Source organism: Dasypus novemcinctus, chromosome 4, assembly GCF_030445035.2.
Source record: "Dasypus novemcinctus isolate mDasNov1 chromosome 4, mDasNov1.1.hap2, whole genome shotgun sequence".
NCBI lineage: Eukaryota > Metazoa > Chordata > Mammalia > Cingulata > Dasypodidae > Dasypus > Dasypus novemcinctus.
In genome coordinates, this window is record NC_080676.1 from 166,936,860 (window position 1) to 166,955,553 (window position 18,694).

An 18,694-nucleotide genomic window follows, 5' to 3' on the forward strand; every position below is an offset into this window, starting at 1 on the left:
TCGATTCTGTGACAACACGAGGACCAACGCCCTCCCAGCAGCCGCGCTTCCGTGCGTCCCCGCAGGGAGGTGGTGCGCCGGGGGCTGCGCGTGGCGTGGACTTGACTGCTCTGCGCTCACACACGCCAGACCTGGTGGGGGTGGCGCCCTCGGCCACGGGCGTGCGCGGAGCGAGACCAGGGATCTCTTTACGGGGACGCAGGCAGCGCCCACGCCCCGGTGCTGGCTGGGGGCAGGTGGACGCAGCAGGGCCAGCCCTCCCGTCCGCTGTGGAGCCGGAGACTGTGGAGCCTTGGAGCGAGCGGGAGCGTTCCTCTCCTCCGGCTCGCCTTGGTCCTCTTCTCTCTTTCCCTCCGTCGTTGATGCCAGCACTTTCCTGCTTTCGTGCCCTGCGTTTCAGGGTGCAGCTTCCCATGCTTTACTTGCTCACATCCCTGTCACTGTCTCCCGTTCCTGGGTGGAGCGAGGCCAGGACCCCTCCCCAGCACCCTTCTGCCCCCGTCCCCCATGGACCACGCCGTGTCCAGGCGCCGTCCTCAGGGCTCGCTGGCGCTGGCTGGCGCCGCGACAGGGACGCCTCCCAGCAGTCACCTCTTCTCCAGATAAGTCGTCTTTCCGGGTGGGCGATGGGCTGTCATTCACTTGGAGGGATTTCATTAAGGGCAGAGCGGGAGTGTTTGCTGAGACGAGCTTTGGAGGGTGGGACGTGGCTCGTCGCACCCACACTCTAGACGTTTCCGAAAGCACCGGGCCCTCTTTACCCACAGTTCCTCCTCTCCGAGGTAAATCACAAGCCTTGAACTGAGGCCACGTCCAGCGCACTGGGCAGCGGGCTGGTGGGAAGCAGGTGCACTGGACACCTACCTGCCGTGTGCGCCCACCTGCAGCCCTGCCTCTCCGGATGGGCGGGTCCCAGTGGGGTTGAAGTTGGGTCACCCGCCACGCCCGCCACGCCCACCATGCCCCGGGGCCTGACGCCGTGACCTGAGCCTTCGCTCTTTGGTTCAGAGACGTTGAAAACAGTCATCGGGGCCTCTGAGGGTGTGTGGCGAGAGGCCTGGGGACCTTTGGGCCTACCTGCCCACTGCCTGCCGCTCCTGTGGCCGTGGCTTGGCTGGTCCCGCCCTGGAGCGCGCCCCCTGCCCAGGGCCGTGAGCGCCTCGGCTGCAGCACGCGTGGACGTGAAAGGAGCCAAGGGTCCCAGCGCAGGTGCCCTGCCGGCCGCCGCCCCTCCTCGCCCATGCCCCGTGTGGGCGCAGGACCCTGATGGCGAGCAGCTCACAGTGTGCGGGACGGAGGGCGGCCCCTCGGGTGGGGTGCCAGCCAGAGCGTGGGCGATCCTGGGGCGTCTGATTCCAAGGAACTTTTGGGGAGAAAATACACACACACAACACCCCTCTTTGCCACATTTCTAAGGGGTTCCAGAGCCCGAGGACCCCTGGCCGCCTCCGTCAGGCTCGCGCTTCCGGAGCTGCGCCCCTCCCGGCCGTGCCCGTGCGTCCCTAACGCTCGCCTCTGTCGTCCCCAGGTGTTGGCGGACGCGGTGGCGCGCCTGGTCCTGGAGAAGTTCGGGGATCTGACGGACAATTTCTCATCCCCTCACGCCCGCAGGAAAGTTCTCGCTGGAGTTGTCATGACCACAGGTAGGAAGGCGGGCGTGGCGTTTCACCGAGGTGACGTGTCCCCGCCCGTGAGCCCCGCGCGGCCCAGCCGGAGCACCCCCAGGGTGTTGCCATGTGGTGGGGGCGCGTCCGCGCCTGTTTCCTCAGCGCTCCGCAGAGCCGTGGTGCTCTCGCGTGGGGACGACGCTCCTTGCCGGCTAATGCTCGGTCCCTGCGATGACTCGTGTGTGGTCTCGGCAGCTCGAGACCCGGGTCCAAACCGCGTTTGGAAGTAGGACGCATCTGGTGTGTCGGTTCACGTTTATGCCACGTGTATGCCATGTGTGTGCCCACAGATAAGTTTCTGTGTGGCTTTTATGGGGAGGGGAAGCTGTAGCTGGGGGGGGCAGGCACAATTTGGGGTGGCAGAAGAAACCCTAGGAGATCTGTCCACAAGCTCCCGATGAGAACAGACCCCTCCCCGAGCCCCCTCCCCACCTCCCGGGAGCGGGAGCTGCTGCCAGGTCGTGTCCGAGGAGAACGGCCTCGCCCTTGGCCCAGGGTGGGGGGCTCAGGGAGGGGGTCCCTGCCCCGGGGGGCTGTTCCGGGCTGGTCTTGGGCCCTCTCGGCCCCACGGCATCCGCTCAGCCCAGCTGACCCCTGTCCAGAGAGGGAGGGAGCCCCTTGAGCCAGGGCTCTGGCAGGCAGGTGACTCACCTTTGTTACCCTGTGGGCACAAGTGGTCCTGGCAGCCCCGGCACCGAGAGCGACGGGTCCTTTACTGTCACGATGTCTTACTTGGCCCAGGTGGGCGTCTGTCTGCCGGCACCAGGCTCTATTCTGCCACCAGACCCTGAGCCGCCTCCTCTTCCCACCATCTCAGCCCAAGGGGAACTGACCTGCTCTGGTGGCGACAGGCCAGTGGTGGCCGCGCGGCCGGTGCCCTGGCCCCTGGGGCAGCATTTTGCGCCTGGGTGGGCAGTCCACTCGGAGCCGCCTGCCCCGGCCAGAGCGCCGTCCGCTGTTCCCACGTGCAGCCACGTCGTGGGCCCCGGGGCGTGGCCTTGGCGCTGGCGCCACGGGCTCTCAGGGCAACGTGGCCTTGGCTGGTGGCCGGCCTGCGCGGGCCTCCGAGGACGCCGCGGGTGGGGGCGAGAATAATTTCCCTGCCGTTAGCAAGGACAGTCAGCACGCGTGGCTCGGGTGTTTCCATCGCGTCTGCGGTAATGGGTTTATTTCACCATGTAACATGGCGACGGCCTCGCTCTGGAAGTTCACCCGCGCTCACGGTTCCACTGTCGATGCAGCCAAGCGCTGGCCGACGGTATTAAAACGCTGTGAGTTCTCCTCGACGTTACCCGTCCCTGCTCACCGCCTGGCGCGCTGACACTGCACAGCAAGGTGAACCGCCAGCGGAGAGCGTACCTGGCGCAGCGTTTTCCACCCGCATGTACCGGCGACTGCTCGAGGAAAGACTTGCGTCCCAGAGGAAATCGCTTCCTCGCTCTCGGAAGCTCTGCCTTCAGTGGGAGGGAAGTGACCCGCCCGGGACGGTCACAAAGGGGACCCCGGGGAGAGGCCGTCTCCACGCCTCGTGGCCCAGCTGGAAACCAGGAGGGCTGGGCATGGGTGACGAGGCGCCGCCAGCTCCAGTGCGCTTCTCACCCAGAAGTTGCCCCGAGGCCGCGGTTCAGGCGAGAGGCCGCGGCGGTGCGGTGGGGTGACCTCTCTTGTTTTGCAGGCACCGATGTCAAGGACGCCAAAGTGATCAGCGTTTCCACGGGAACCAAGTGCATCAACGGCGAGTACATGAGCGACCGCGGCCTCGCGCTGAATGACTGCCACGCGGAGATCATCTCTCGGCGGTCCCTGCTACGCTTCCTCTATACCCAGCTTGAGCTCTACTTAAAGTGAGTTTAGCGACAAACTGTAGAACTGAGCCCTGAAAGTAGTCATCATTGTGGGTGATCTGTGTATCTTTTCAAAATAAATAGAAAATATATATTAGAAAGATAAAAATAAAGTGAGTTTAGTAAGGAAGGAAGGAAAGAAAGCCGCTTTTTAAAGTATTCTTCTCCTTCAAAACACCCTGCAAAGCCTTCCGCTGTGAGCGTGGAGACAGTTGCGCAGTCAGCGTGCCTTCTCCAGAGCCCGTTCTCCCGTGATGCTCCAGCTGCCCGGTGGAGTTGGCAGAAATGCTCGCGCGGAAACCACCCCGATCACAGACTTCAAGTCTGCGTGGGCCGGTGGGCTTTGTTAGATGTGACACAGACGTGAAGACAGCTCCCTAAACGGCCTCGTGGAGACGTTTTCCTTCTAGTCGCTGCTTACTTAGAAGCAGTTCTTCACGTCGCGGCAGCTTGCCCCGTTTAGAGGACAGCAGCCACTGCTGAATGGGCACGACTGCTGGTAACATTTAAAATAAGATTCCAGGTCAGCCTTCTCTTCACCTTGTTGAGAGCACTGAAACACAGAGTCCTCTGGCCTTTGAAAATCAGTTTAAACTATGATAGAAGAAAATTTTTGGCTGTATGCAGCTTCCGACTTTATTTTTGCAACTTGTTTCCTTTCAGTAACAAAGATGATCAAAAAAGGTCCATCTTTCAGAAATCCGAGCGAGGAGGTTTTAAGCTGAAGGAGAATGTGCAGTTTCATCTGTATATCAGCACCTCTCCCTGTGGAGATGCCAGGATTTTCTCGCCACACGAACCAATTCTGGAAGGTAGGAGACTCGGTTTTGTAACAGCTGACGCAAGTTTCTCCAGAAGGCTCACGGTTACGTAGTGTCTTAGTTTGCCAGAAGCTGCCGATGCAAAATGTTCCAGAAATAAGTTGGCTTTCATCATGGGAATTGTATTCGGGCCAGAGCTTAGTTCGAGGCGGTGAAATGTCCAAATCGTGGCCCGTCAGAGGTGCTTTCTCACCAGCGTCAGCTGCTGGCGAGCCCGGCGTCCGGCCACGGGCGAGGCAAGGTGGCGGCCGGGGCCTGCGCCTTCCCCTCCAGGCCCCCGAGCGCTCCTCAGCCTGGAGCTGCTCCGCGGGCCCGGCCTCGGGTGGCTGCACGCCTCGGCTTCGGGGGGCTGCGTGCCTCGCGCCCTCTCTCCCGCGGCAGGGAGGGGGCGGCGTCCTCTTTCCTGCGTCTCCAGTGCAAGGGGGGACCCAGCCCTTCCTAGGGCCCAGCCACGGCAGTGGGTTACTTCAAAAACAGATTCTCTTTAGGGAGTCCCCAAATTCAAACTGTCTTACGGTAACAGATGAAAGAATAAACCTACCTTCATATCCTTTGTTTCGAAAGTTTCAGCTTTGGATGTGGATCTAATAAGAGTCTGTGTGAAAACATGGAGTTTTCCTTTTCGATGAATAAGTTAAGAGCATTTTAATGAAGGAGAAGTGTTCATTTTAATTAACCAAGTCATAGAATGGAGTAAAGGTATTAAGTCAAATTGTATCAATATTCAAATTTGGATAAAATATATCTCTAAGATGGGGCACAAGTTTTCCTCCATATTTCTGATGAGTTATTTAATAAGCATATAGGAGAAGTGTTGGATTGTTATTTCCGATCAGGGTAGAAACTGTAGAAAACTGCTTAGATGTTTTTAAAATATAAGAAAAAGTGAAAATCACTCACATTTATAAAATCCACAGGTGATCACTGTGGATGTTTTGGCATGCTTCCTGTAGATTTAGTTCTGCATCCCCCTAGATCTCTTTTTGAAAATTTAAACATACAGAAAATTAAACATGTTATAAAATTATAACAACCTAAGTAGCTGTCATCCAGAATTAGCAGATGTTATTAGCATTTTATTATGTTTACTTCAGCCCATTTTTAATCATCAAAATAAATCATTTCAGTTAAAATAGAAGCACCCTTTTCTCCCCATCCCCAGGAGACCCCTTTCTTGAATTTGGTTTGTTTGATTTTATACACTTACAGATGAAGAGTATACATGCCGTAAGGCTATGCATACATACGCACAAATTCTATTTTACGTTTCTCTGTGTTGCTGAACGTGCTTTTCAGTAGATGACGTAGAGGCTTCCCACAGGGGTTTCAACCCTGCTTTGTCTCTTAGAACCAGCGGACAGACATCCGAACCGCAAGGCGAGAGGGCAGCTGCGGACCAAGATCGAGTCGGGCGAGGGCACCATCCCCGTGCGGTCGGGCGCCAGCATCCAGACGTGGGACGGGGTGCTGCAGGGCGAGAGGCTGCTCACCATGTCGTGCAGCGACAAGATCGCGCGGTAAGGCCCGGCGGGCCGCGGGCCCCGGGGGGGCTCCCGGGCGGGACACGGCGTCCCGGGCGGGCGGGGCCTTCCGTGGCCACCGAGGGCGCGCAGGGGGCCCGGCAGGGGGCTCCAGCACCGCCCCCCGCCCGCCTTCCAGACGCGCGTCTTGGCTTTGTCGGTCCTCTGTGTGCAGTTCTGGGCTGGTGGGCGTATGGCGTTGTCAAATGGTGGCGCCCCCACCGCGGGGTCGATGCGGCTCTCCGTCACGCTCGCCATTCGGTTCGCGTTTGGGGTCCTTCTATTTGCAGCTTTTAAATAAGGTGGAACCCGTCACCGCCGCTGTTCTCCACAAGCAGAGGCCCCCCCCCGGGGCCAGGCCGGGCTGGGGCTGAATTGGGGGGCTGCGGATACACGTTCCCCAGCCCCCATTCGCTGGAGAGATGCAAGGCCTTAGAAGCCTCCAGCCATGACAGAGTCTAGAAGCCCCTTTCTTCAGATGCTGGTATCAGTTCCCAAGTGCTTTTGTTTCTATTTTTAATGAGTGTTTGAAAAAATAAGACAAGCAGATGGCAAAACGCTCAGCAGTTCAAGAGTCTGTGAAATGGGCGTCTCCCCTCTGAGCCCTGGCCCGGCAGCCTTTTTCACAGGTTCTTGTCTCTCCACGGAGATTGCTCACATTTACATGTGCGTGTGCCTTCGTCTCTCAGCTGTGTGTAAGCCTTTTCTGTTGGGTTTAGTTTTTTTTCTTAACTTTTTATTTTTAAAATACTTTCAAACTTAAAGACAGTTGAAAAAATAATACAAATCCCCAACAGAGAACTTCAGTGTACCCCCACGCTCTCTCCACATACCCAGGGCCGCCAGCTTTAACAGTTCACCACCTTTGTCCACCTTTCCGTCCTTCCTTTTTTCCTTCCGTCCTTTCATTTTATTTATCCATTCATTTATTTTCTGAACAATCAAGGGCAGGTTGCACACATTGTACTTCTTGAACACATAGTACTTCCGTGTACTCTTCCTACAAACAAGGATATTCAACTTACGTCATCACCTTAATTGCAGGTATCAAGTTCAAGAAGTCTAGCATTAAGATAAAGTTTACAGTCTGTATTCCAGTTTTTTCTTAAGTTCTTCTTTGTAGTTATCATGGGGCTTAAATTTAACCTCCTAAATCTCTTGTTTGCTTTGATACCAAGTCAATTCGGTACCGTACCACCCTACCTTTAAGTAGCTCTTGTCACAAATTACGTGTTTATACACTGAGTCCAAAATCATTATTTAACATTACATTTAGGCATTTGCCTGTTAGATTCCACAAGAAGTAATAAGTGGAAGAAAAATACCATAGTACCAGCATTAATATTTACCTGTTCTTATCTTCACTGGAGACCTGTATTTCTTCGTGTGGCTTCAGTCGGTTGTCTGTTGTCCTTTCCTCAACCTGCAGAGCTCCCCTCAGCGTCCTCCCAGGGCAGATCTACTGTCGACAAACTCCCTCAGCCTTTGATTATCGGGGAATATCTTAATCTCTCCCTTATCACTGAAAGATAATTTTGCTGGCTATTGAATTCTTGCTTGACAGTTTTTTGCTTTTAGCACTTTAAATATGTCGCCCCACTGTTTTCTGGTCTCCACGGTTTCCAGTGAGAAATCGGCGCTGACCCCTTTGAGGTGTCCATGTCCTGACACGCTGCTTCTCTCCTGCAGCTTTCAGAGTTCTCTCTGCATTGACAGTATAATTAGAACATGACGTGTTGTCGTCTATTCAGGTTTATCCTGTTTGAAGTTCATTGGGCATCTTGGATGTGTACATCCACATCTTTTGTTAAATTGGTTTTTAGCCGTTATTTCTTTGAATAATCTCTCTGCCCCTTTCTGTCTTTTCCTTCTGGGATTCCCACACAGTACACAAGCGTATCTTGTTTTATTGCAATTCACTTTATTGTGCTTCACAGATATTACGATTTTAACAAGTTGAAGGTTGTGGCATCCCTGTGCTGAGCAGGTGCTCGCCTGTGCTCCCTTGTGCCTCTGTGTCACATTTAATTAAGGCGTGTGCATTGCTTTTTAGACGTGACACTATTGCACACCTAATAGGCTGCGGTTCAGTGTACACATAACTTTCACATGCACTGGGAACCTAAGGCATTCGTGTGACTCGCTTGACTGGGATATTCTCTTTATCATGGTGGTCTGCAGCTGAACCCGTAGATCTCCGAGGTGGTGCTTGGTGGTCCCACAGGGTCCTCAGGCTCTGCTCCCTTTTCTTTTTTCTTTCTACTCCTTGGACTGGGTGACTTCTGCTGTCTTAACCCTTCCCAGTCTCTGCAGATGGACCTGCAGTGCTCGCCTTAGAGCTTGTCCATACACGAGTTTAGAGAACTGCTCCAGGCCACAGCGTAGCTGGCTCCGTGGTCTTTTCTGTGCATGCGTCTTGACGTGTGGCCCTAGGATTCCCCATTTACACGGATACAGCTGTCCCCTCTTCCTAGGGAACAGTTTCCTCAGGGTCCCCGCACTGCACTGTGCGCCTGCCACCAGCAGTCCCCTGCCCAGGCAGCCCCTGGCCGCGCCCCCGCGGGGCTCCATAGGGAGCTGGAGAGCCGCCGTCCACACGCAGGGCCGGCTCTGCACGGCGAGTCCCGCCGGCCACCACCCGACACCCTGGGCCAAGCACACGCGCTGCAGCGCGTGCACGAGGCCACTTGCTCCCTCCAGAACCGGGACCAGGAATCCACACTGGGGCGCAGGCCAGCTCCACACGCACCGGCGAGGAGTGGGGGAAGGGCCAGCGTGCCAGGCGCTCCGGCGGCTTCCGAGTGCTTTTTTCCTGGTTCGCCCTGCTAGTCCAGTCCTTTACTGGCTCTTGGAGCTTTGCGAAAGATGTTTCTCCCAGTTCTTGCTGGTGGTTCTAAGCTTCTGTGGGGAGGGAGCCTGAGCGCCTCGTTCTGCCTTCTTGAAATCAAAGCGCTCATTTCCTTCCACGGGGCTGGTGGAGGAGGCACAGATGCACAGCTCTAAATTCATCATACACTTGGGCTCATTCTCGCATTTATTATACGTTCTTCCTAGAAGCCTTCCATATGTTTTGATAATATTTGTGTATGTGTGTGTTTCCTTGAAAAACATTCAGTGTCATTTTGTACTGTTAATGTGCATGTTGTTAATTTTCAGAAATGGTATTTTCACAAAGATGTTAGGCAGTTTTGACAAGGTAATTCCTAGGAATTTGTTGTTTCTGGTGCTAGTAGGAGAGTCTTCTTATCCGTGATTCCACGTAGCCCTTGCTGATGGAGATAAGCATCGTGGATTTTTGAATGCTGAGCTTGTGTCCAGCAGCTTCACTGACTCGCTTCTTGTTCTATTTACAGCTTGTAAATTCTTTGTGAATTTTCCATATCACAGTCTGCAGGTAGAGATCGTTCTCTACCTTCTTTCTTTATACCATTTTTATTTTCTTCATTCATTGTGGAGACCAGGATCTTGGCCCCGTGTTGGGTGGTTGTGGAGAGAGCCGCCTCCTGGTTTCTTCCTGACTCTCGTGGGTGCCGTGATGAAGCGGCCGCGTTACGTGCAGTGTTAGCTTTAGGGCACTGGTCAGTAGCCTTCGTCACAGTAAGGAAGTTTTCTTCTATTCCCAGTTGTCTCACAACATTTTATATATTGCTGTGAGACTTTATCAAATGTTTTATCTGTGTCTATGATGAATTATTATGGGATATAACTAATAGATTCCTGTTGTGACCCACATCTTTGTACTTTTTGTATAAATCCTTTTTGATCATGGTATCTTATTGTTTTAACATACCATCAATTTGGATAGCTAATACTTTCCTTAGGATCTCTATGCCAGTGTTTGTAAGTGAAATAGACTATGATTTTCCTGAATTTTTAAGTTGCTCACGTCTGATTTTAGAGTCAAGGTTATATAAGCCTCATCACATGAGCGCTCCTTGTTGTTGTATTTTCTGAAACTTGTATACGAAGGTGTGTAGAACCCAGCAGTAAAACCATCCGGGCCAGGAGTTTCTTTCTTGTTGCCTTCCTCATCGTCGTCGTCGTTGTTTTGGCGCCAGAGGGATCCAGTCGTTTCATTTACAACTTCAGGTTATTTTACGGTCATTGGTTTCTTAGAGTTTTCTGGTTTTTTTCCCTAGGTCTAACTTTGGCCTTTCGTGTTATTCTAGAAACGTGTCTAGAATTTGAGGAGTTGAAGCGGTTTGAAGGTTGAAGCTAGTGATTGCTGCATTCAGGCTGGGCGGAAGTAGAATTGAAGAGTAGAAATAATTTTTGTGAAAGAACGAGAACTCGAGGAATCAGAGAGTGGGTTCAAGAGAAGAAACCTCAGAATTTACTGTGTCGGAAGTAGAGCAGCTCCCCAGCTGTGGGTCCGAAGAAAAGCTGTGGAGAGTGGATAAAATAGAGTGGACATTTGAAAATTAAGGCAGGCCGTACTTCACAAGGATGGACACGGGTCCACCTCCTTCCAGAACCCTCCGCTCTGTGACCGCGCCACTCGGCCCGAGTCTGGGGGTGTCCGGTGGCTGCTGACGGCTCTACTGGTGTGTTCTTTCAAACATTTAAGGAGGAAACTGCCTGTGGGACTGAAAATGTTCCAGAAAATTGGATCATTCTATGAGGCCAACATTTCCCTGATATGAAAACTAAAGACTCTACAAGAAAAAATCTGCATACCACTATCTATCATAAACATGTATTCAAAAATTCTAACCACAATTCAGCCAACCACCGCTCCCGTCATGACCACGTGGGGGGTCTCCCAGAAGCAGGAGGTCAGTGAAACATTTGAAAATCAGTCCAAGTAACACCACAGTCGCCAGCCTTTAGAAAAGGTCTTTGTCCGAATCAGCACCTTCCTAGTGAAAACTCTCGGCAAAGTAGGGATAGAGGAAACCTTTTCAACCTGACAAAGGACATCTACAAAAAATCTCCACCACACTTAACGGTGGGAGACGGAAAGCTTTCCCCTGAGATTAGGAACAGAGCTAGGCTGTCTAGACAGGGCTGGGTGCAAGAAGTCGAAGGCATCCAGATTGGAAATGAAGAGGTAAGGCTTTATTCGCAGGCTTAATGGCCTGTTGAAAATGGGGTGGATTGTACAAAAATAGCTGTGAGAGCCGATGTCTGAGTCCAGCAGCTGCCTGAGCCTGCCGGCTGCTGTGACAAACGCCACACGGGTCGGCTGGACGCACCGGCTTTCTGGTCTGTCGCTTTGGAGGTGGACGGCTGCCCCCGGGCTCGGCCGCGTTCTGGCGCTGGCTCGCCACGGACCTTGGGGCTCCTGGGCGGGCACCGCCGCCTCGCCACGTGGGCGCCGTCCTCTTCCTCGCCTTCCTCGCTTCTGTCCCTCGCCGGTCCTCTTGGTCAGGCCCCCAGGAACCTGGAGGGGAGCCCTCCCTCGGCCGGGCCACGCCTTAACCGGAAACACCTTCAAGAGGGCGGCTCACGGCGCTTCACGCCCTCGGACGCCGGCCAGGGGGAGGCACGCGTGCCGTCAGGCTCGAGATTCGGCAGCCGCATTGCAGGACACAGGTCCAGGACACAGGACTCATTGTTCACTTAGATACTCGTGTGTACTTGTCGCGAGCATTCGGATTTGAACCGTAGCAAGCAGTACTCTGAAAACTCTGCACTGAAAGTATAAAACATTGCTGGGAGTAGTTAAAGAAGACCTAAATAAGTGGAGAGACGTGTCGAGTTCACTGGTGAGAAAACCCAGTATTGCTGAGATGTCAGTTTTCACAAAATTGACTTGCAGACTCAACATGGTCCCAACCAAAATCCCAGCAGGCTTTTTGGAGAAATTAACAAGCCAATCTGAAATTCTTAGGGAAATGCAAACCCCCAGAAGAGCAAAACTACTTACCAAAAGAAGCAGATGGTATTTCTTTAATGACTCTATTGTATTTGATTTTGTGCCTATGCGTGAGTCTGTTTCAGGAGTTGACATTTTTCTGGAAAACAGATTTATTGCTCTACGCTGTGAAACCTCCTGGTGACGAAGTGACCTGTCATTCTCCGTCGGAGCTGCCCACAGCACGGGGAACGCCGGTGTTCAGTCCCAAGGCTGCCTCATGCCTTCTGTCTTTGCTCTTGATCACACTTGATTCCAGTAGCCTCAGAGGGCAAAGAAGAAACCACAACTGAAATCAGACATTCCTCGGAAGTAAGTGACAAAAACAGCTCTGCGAGTATGAGGCAGGAGGTGTGTGTAAGGGCAGCACGGCCGTAGCACTGAGGACTCACAAAGCCCGGTGTTCTTCGAAAAGGCTAATGCCCCTCCTTACTTCTAGGAAAGAAAGAAACTGATGCAAATAAAAGAAGCGGGAGAGGACCAGCGGCCCTGGCGGTGTAGGTGTGACCCGCACACCTTGAGGGACGCGGGCCCCCTGTCCTACGGAAGCTCTTCCAGAGATGGGACAGCAGGAGGGCTTGGAGGACCAGGGTTTCCGAGAAGCAGGGCCAGGAGGGCTTACACGTGCTGCGCGATTAAGGATGAGTCACGCCACCGTGGGGCGGGCGAGTCATATCTCTGCAGGAAGCTGCCAGCTGGAAACTCCGATTAAGGTGGTGTTGAAATCCTTCATCCTCAGGGAAAACCGGATGGCTAGAAATTCCAGTAAGAACCAGTCTGAAATGAGGCAGAAATTCCCCTTCTGACCAGTTGTGGCCTTTTAGCCCCTTCACGTGGCTGAAGTCAGTGGCCTTTGTTGGTTGTAGATACAGTCAACTGGTGGTAGATGCAATCCCATCTCTGAAATACCCTCACAGTGAAACGCAGGCCGGTGCTTGACGGACAACTGGACGCCGTAACCAACCAAGGTGACACGTGCAGTTAGCCATCACACTCAACCCACTTCGTGGGATTCCTGCACCCTTTACTCCAAAACCAGGCAAAGACAGTGCAGGAAAATGAGGAGCCGTTTTCAACTATACAACACTGGAGCCGTGTGGGGACCTGTGGCCTCTACCTGCCAGGCCACGTGGAGCAGGGGGACGAGCGGAGACCAGAGCGGGAACGCGGGCTGAGGGCTCAGAGCTGGCGGCACAAGGCAGCCGGCCACCGTCCTCCGTTAGAGCCTGTGGGCAGAGGGGCAGGAGGATTTGTTTGGAGAAGGGAGGCTTCTGGTATGTCCCATGAAGACGCATGGAGGGGCTGGAGTGGGCGACGGGAAGCGGGCATCCGTGTGAGGTGAGGGGAACGGGTGGCCCCCAGCTGTTCTGGCGGCGCTGGCGCCCGCTGTGAGGATGCTTGGGTGCGCATTTAGGAAACCGGAAGCTTTGGCCTTTGTGGCGGGCCCTTGGCCTCCATTTGACCGCAGGGTCTGATACGTCGATTTGCACCCTCTGGGCGAGACCCGTTTTTAAGCCCCGTGAGGTCTGCTGCCCTTGGCTCTGCGTGAGGCTCATGGGCGCGGAGCCCGTCAGCGAAGTGCCTGCTGGACACGCCTCCCGGCCAGGCCGCTGCTCAGCCACCTGCGGATGCTGCTCTCCGAATCCCCTCCCCAGGCACCGCTCAGAACGCGTGACACGCGACAGACGTAGGTTTCTGCAAGATGGCGCTGCTGAAGCGTGCCCCGGAGGCTGAATGCCGCGTAGACGGGCTGAGCCCCCACACCTTTGGCTCTGTGTGTGGATTTTAGGTCCAGTGACCGCTCACGGCTTCTCCCAAGTCAGGAGAGTATGGGCGTCACCTTCCTTCTCGGCGGGTGGGGAGGGTGCATCGTGGGAACTGGGCTTCCCCCTCCCGCTCGTGCTTGGGGGCCGCGTGTGTCGGCTGGTGGAGCAGACGGAACCTTCTGGAGCTCCTGAGGGTCAGAGGGTGGAGCTGGAGGCGCCGCTGTGTGGCGGGGGGTTGGGGGCGGGTCCGCCTCACCGAGGGGCCGTGGGTGCAGGCCTGCAGGAGGGGAGGGGGCGCTCGGAGGCTGGGGGCGGACGTGCCGACGTGAGGGCCGGCGGGGCGGCCGGGGGCTGCGCCAGGCTGAGTGGCGCGGAGTGGCGGGCAGCGTCTCGGGAACATGGGTCACTCGGGGTTTTCAGCGAAGGGGTGGCGTGACGTGACCTCTGCCGTGTGGTCTGGGCGGGGGCGGTGGGCCGGGGCCCCCCGGAGCGCGGTGAGACGGTGTGGCGAGGCACGGCGAGCCGCCTGTGCCGCCAGCCGTGGAGGGAGAGGCGCGGGCCCAGCGTGTTTCGGAAGTGGGTGCCCAGGGCTTGCGGGCAGAGCGAGGAGGTGAGTGGCCCCGAGGGCTTGGGGGCGAGCGGTGGGAGATCGGGGCCGGGCTCTCACCTTCCGCACTCCTGCCCGTGAAGATGCCGGCGGCAGGTACAGACCCCGGGCCCGGGGGTGCCGGGGTGGGGGGCTGCAAGAGATGGTGCAGGGGGCCCGGTGAGGTCGGTGGAGGGGGGCGGGGAGAAGGATTCGCAGGGCACCCCGAGCCGAGGGCAGGCCGCCCCCTTCCTCCCCGCAGCCCACCACGAGCCAGGCGCGGTCCAGCCCAGAGGGAGGACCAGAGGGAGGACGGAGCGGGCCCCGGGAGCTGTGCGTGCTGCACCATTTTCCATAAACCCACCACCTCTGATCAGAGTCCTGCCCTGCGCGGCCCTGACCCGGCGGGCCCCGGGGTCTGCCCGGCCCCCCACCCTGCTTCCGGCCTGACCGCTGCGGCCTCGTCCTCATCGCGAGCCGCGGCCTCCCCGGCCCCCTGTGGGTGGGGGGCTCCCCCGCTCCAGGGTTGCGCTGCCCCACCGTTCTCACAGAGCTCTGCTCCTCCTCGAGTCGGTAGGACTTCTGCCTTTTCTGGCTCTTCCTGCTGTTCCCCTCCAACGCCTGCTGGCTCCGAGAACACGGGCGTGGGGCTCGTCCCTCCACGTTTTTTTTCGAGGCCTCCTTTTATTACTTTTATTTGAAGCAATAAGATAAAGGCCTTCCCTGTGTGACGACGGTCATTCCACAGTTAAAAATGGATTTTGAATAGGCTTTTCCTTTTTTAAAATTTTTATTTATCTTTTTAAAAAGTTAACATCACAGAAAATGTTACATTCAAAAAATATAAGAGGTCCCCATAAACTCCCCACCCCCCTCACCCCACTCCTCCCACGTCAGCAACCTCTTTCATCACTGTGGCACATTCCCTGCATTTGGTGAACACACTTTGGAGCTCTGCTGTACCATGTGGATAATAGTTTACCTTGTAGTTCACACTCTCCCCCAGTCCAATCAATGGGTTCTGGCAGACTATATAATGTCCAGCATCTGTCCCTGCAATGTCATTCAGGACAACTCCAAGTCCAGAAAATGCCCCCATATCGCACCTCTTCCTCCCTCTCCCTGCCCTCAGCAACTCCCGTGGCCACGTCTCCACATCAGTACTACAAGTTCTTCCATTGCTAGAGTCACAACAGTTTCATAGTAGACTACCAGCAGGTCCACGCCAACCCATAGTCTATTCCTCCATCCTGTGGACCCTGGGATGGGAATGTCCCCTCCACCTCTGTATCGAGAGGGGCTTAGACCCCACATGGCTGATGGTGTGATTCTCCTGCTCGCAGCTGTGGACTCTCGGGTCCTGTTAAACTGCTGAGTCGGTGTTACCTTCGCTGCTGTTTTTCGGTCGGCTGGGGTTCCTACAGAAGGCGCAGCCGGCGGTAGGAGCGCGCCGCCCCGGGCATGGCCGCGTGCGTGCCCATGTACACCGCGTCTCCTTCTCCGCAGGTGGAACGTGGTGGGCCTGCAGGGGTCCCTGCTCAGCATCTTCGTGGAGCCCATCTACTTCTCCAGCATCATCCTGGGCAGCCTGTACCACGGCGACCACCTGTCGCGGGCCATGTACCAGCGCCTGGCGGGCATCGGGGACCTGCCGCCGCTGTACACCCTCAACAAGCCCCTGCTCAGTGGCAAGTATCTCCAGGGCGCGGCGGCGCGCCGCTCGGGGCGCAGGGTCGCCACGTCAGGTCCTCGGCGCGGACGGTCAGTTGAAGGCCGCCGGGGTCTCGGGGCCGCCTCCAGGTGGGGTGCAGCGGCCGGCGCCGGGGTTCTCCAAGGGGCGTGGCGGTTCTTGCCGGCGCAGGGGTCTGGAGACCCTCGTCTCGCAGGCCGTTCCACGAGCCCCTCTGCACAGTTGAGCTGGGTGATCCGAGACCTTGCCGTTTGCGGCAGAAATCCCGCGGGCGCCGCAGCTCTTGCATGCACGCGGCCGTCCGAGTGCCTGGGTCCCGGCGGCAGAGGCGTGCCCTGGGGCCCTGGGGCCGGGGTCACGGTTCGTGAGGACCCCCCACGGGCCTGCCCGGGCGCCCTGGGAGCTCACCTGGAGCCTCGAGGCGGGAGGCCTGCTCCACCCGGCCCATCCCAGGCATACCTGGCAAGACGTGCGGCTGGCATTTCGGGGCGTCTCGCTTCTCCTCTCTACGCCCTTTATTACCGTTTTTGTTTTGTTTTAGAATTTCAGTGGCTAACAGCAACGTGAACGAGACCTTTTGAGTGCCAGGGTTCTAAGAGCCAACCTTATTTAAAAGGACACAGTCCGGGTATTTTCATTGTTTTAAAAGTACAGTTTCTCTTACTTTTTTTAAGCTCCAAACTAAAAGCCAGAAACGAAACGCGTCTCTCTCGGTGGCGCGTGCTCCGCTCTGTCTGCGGGGCCTGCTCTGCGCGCTGTGAGGGGCAGCGCGGAACCTGTTGGCAAGCGTGTCTGTTAAAGAACGCGGATTAGGCGGGGTGGGGAGAAACAAATTGTCTTGGATTAAATTTTGCAGCCTCCTAACCTTAACTGTTACTGTTTAAGAAAAATAAAGTAGGAAGGCTGTGATCAGATTTGATGGTGGTTAAATGGTTCAGTTAAAACTAACATCAGTTCCGTTGCACTTCTTTGGTGGACGTGTAGTAAAGCAGACATGTTTTGTCGTGTGCTGGTGCACGCATTTCTCACGAGGCAGAGAGTAATGCCTCCTTATTCTCTACGTTCTGCATTTGAGGGGTGTGACTGCGTTTAGCTTCAGCTGCTGCTTGTCTCTTGTGTCTGTGGAAACCTGAAGCCCCGTCTGTCGAATCCGCGGCAGTGCAGAGGCCCAGAAAGGCCCGTGAGGCAGCGCCTCGAGGGACAGGGATGTCTGCCAGGGTAAAACCTCAAAGACACCGTCGTCTTGCTGCAGAATATTCCAAGATGTTCAAAGTGGAACTGGCTTATAGAGTCAAAGGTGTCTTGTCACATGACATGTGGAGGAAGTACATAAACATACACACAGAAACCAGGAAATGCTGTTAGTTACAGAGACTCGAAAGGTCCCAATTCACGTCGACGCCGTAGTTGTTTAAAAATACGTCATCCAACGACATTGAAAGGTCTCGCCTTCCTCCAGCTCAGCAGTGGGAAGAGACCGGGATGCGGATTTGCTCATTCCAGGAGCCTCGCGGGACCGTGCCCTCCCCGGGCCATGCCCGCCGGCCCAGTGGGCAGCAGCAAGAGCCAGGCTGGAGGCAGGCTGCCCCCGCCCGGCCGTGCCCAGCGCCGCGGCCTCGGCGCGCCTCCTCGTCGCCGCTCCCTGCCCGGTGATGGGGACGGAGCAGGGCTCTTCACGGCCCCTCTGGCACGCACGGGGTGTGATTCTGTGAAAACTCAGGCACCGCTGAGGCGTAAATGAGCAGAACGTGTTCGCGGGCTGAGCCGGTGGACGCCCGCCCCGGCATCGACCTCTGCCTTGAAAGGCGCGCTCCTTGAGATGGACCGTTCTGGAGAAACGCTTTGTTTTGGAAGCACGTGGAAGCAGTGGGGTTTTTGTTTTTGTTTAAATGAGTAGCCTTGGAGGCAGTGCCTTTGGCCGAGGCCCTGCAGTGAGGGTGCGGGACCAGTCCAGGGGCAGGGGCCGGGCCGGAGGCTGCCCTGGGGGCTTCAGTCCTGAGCAGAGGCGGCTGCAGGCGCTGTCAGATGAACGGAGCACGGGGGAAGGTGCCGGAGGCTTGGGAGGCCGCGCTCTTCTAAAACGGCCCCAAAACAAACGTGGAAACTTGCTGAAACCTGAAGCTGTACAGCTGCCGAGGGGCCAGGGCAGCGGAGGACCCGTGCATCTGGGTTGCTTCCGGGCCTTAGCTGTGCACGCGTGTGCTGGCTGCAGCCCATGCCGTGTTCATTGGTCTTTTTCCACCTAGTATTTCACCATAAAGATGGTTCCCGTGTTAAAAAAGAAAGAAGCATAACTGTGCCAAACAAACTCCCCGTAGAGAGGAGCAAAAATGGACGTAAATGCAACGCAGAGAACAGCCAAATTAATTTAGAAGATTACCTACAGACTAAAGCAAATCAAATTACCATCTACTTTAATACGAATCCCGTGATAAGCTGTTTTTCTAACACCGTAGATGTTAAAATGAAAATTTAATCTTCATTTCAGCATGGAAAATCGTTTTTACTGTGAGAGTTTCCTGGGGGAGATCTGCATGGGGCTGGAGTGGAAGCCTCTTGAGCGCTCTCCAGCCGACGTTCAAGTTAGACCCTGACCCGGCGCTCGCAGGGCCTGGGCGTGGCGCCTCCTGCCAAGCCCCCCACTGGCCCCGAGCGCCTGCCCGCCACCAGCCCCGTTTGCAGTCCAGCGCTCGATGCCCGCGGCAGCGCTCCGGCTGCTCCGGGGCCAGCATGTGCAACGCCCCGTGGTGGGCCCCGATGCCACGTGTTGTCGGCGAGCGTGTGCAGGCAAAGCGGCGGTGGGCGCGGGCAGAGGGGCTTCTGGCTGCGCTGGGACATCCCTGGACGACAGCGAAAGAGCCCAGAGGCTGGCAGCAAAGGCGCGCACAGAGGGGGACGGGCGCGCGTGCTCCCGTGGGCCTTTTGCGCTGTCTGCCCCTGGGG

At 56.0% G+C, this 18,694-nt stretch overlaps 1 protein-coding gene across 3 annotated transcripts in view; it reads left to right on the top strand.

Annotated features, from left to right (window-relative positions):
• Positions 1 to 18,694, top strand: part of ADARB1 (adenosine deaminase RNA specific B1) — a 258,621-nt gene that overhangs the window by 224,309 nt on the left and 15,618 nt on the right. For all 3 annotated transcript variants that reach the window (XM_071214999.1, XM_071214998.1, XM_058296349.1), the window contains 5 exons: positions 1,529 to 1,643; positions 3,343 to 3,511; positions 4,175 to 4,323; positions 5,681 to 5,849; positions 15,568 to 15,749. In XM_071214999.1, coding sequence (XP_071071100.1) covers positions 1,529 to 1,643; positions 3,343 to 3,511; positions 4,175 to 4,323; positions 5,681 to 5,849; positions 15,568 to 15,749 — 784 coding nt within the window. The remainder of the gene's footprint in view (positions 1 to 1,528; positions 1,644 to 3,342; positions 3,512 to 4,174; positions 4,324 to 5,680; positions 5,850 to 15,567; positions 15,750 to 18,694) is intronic.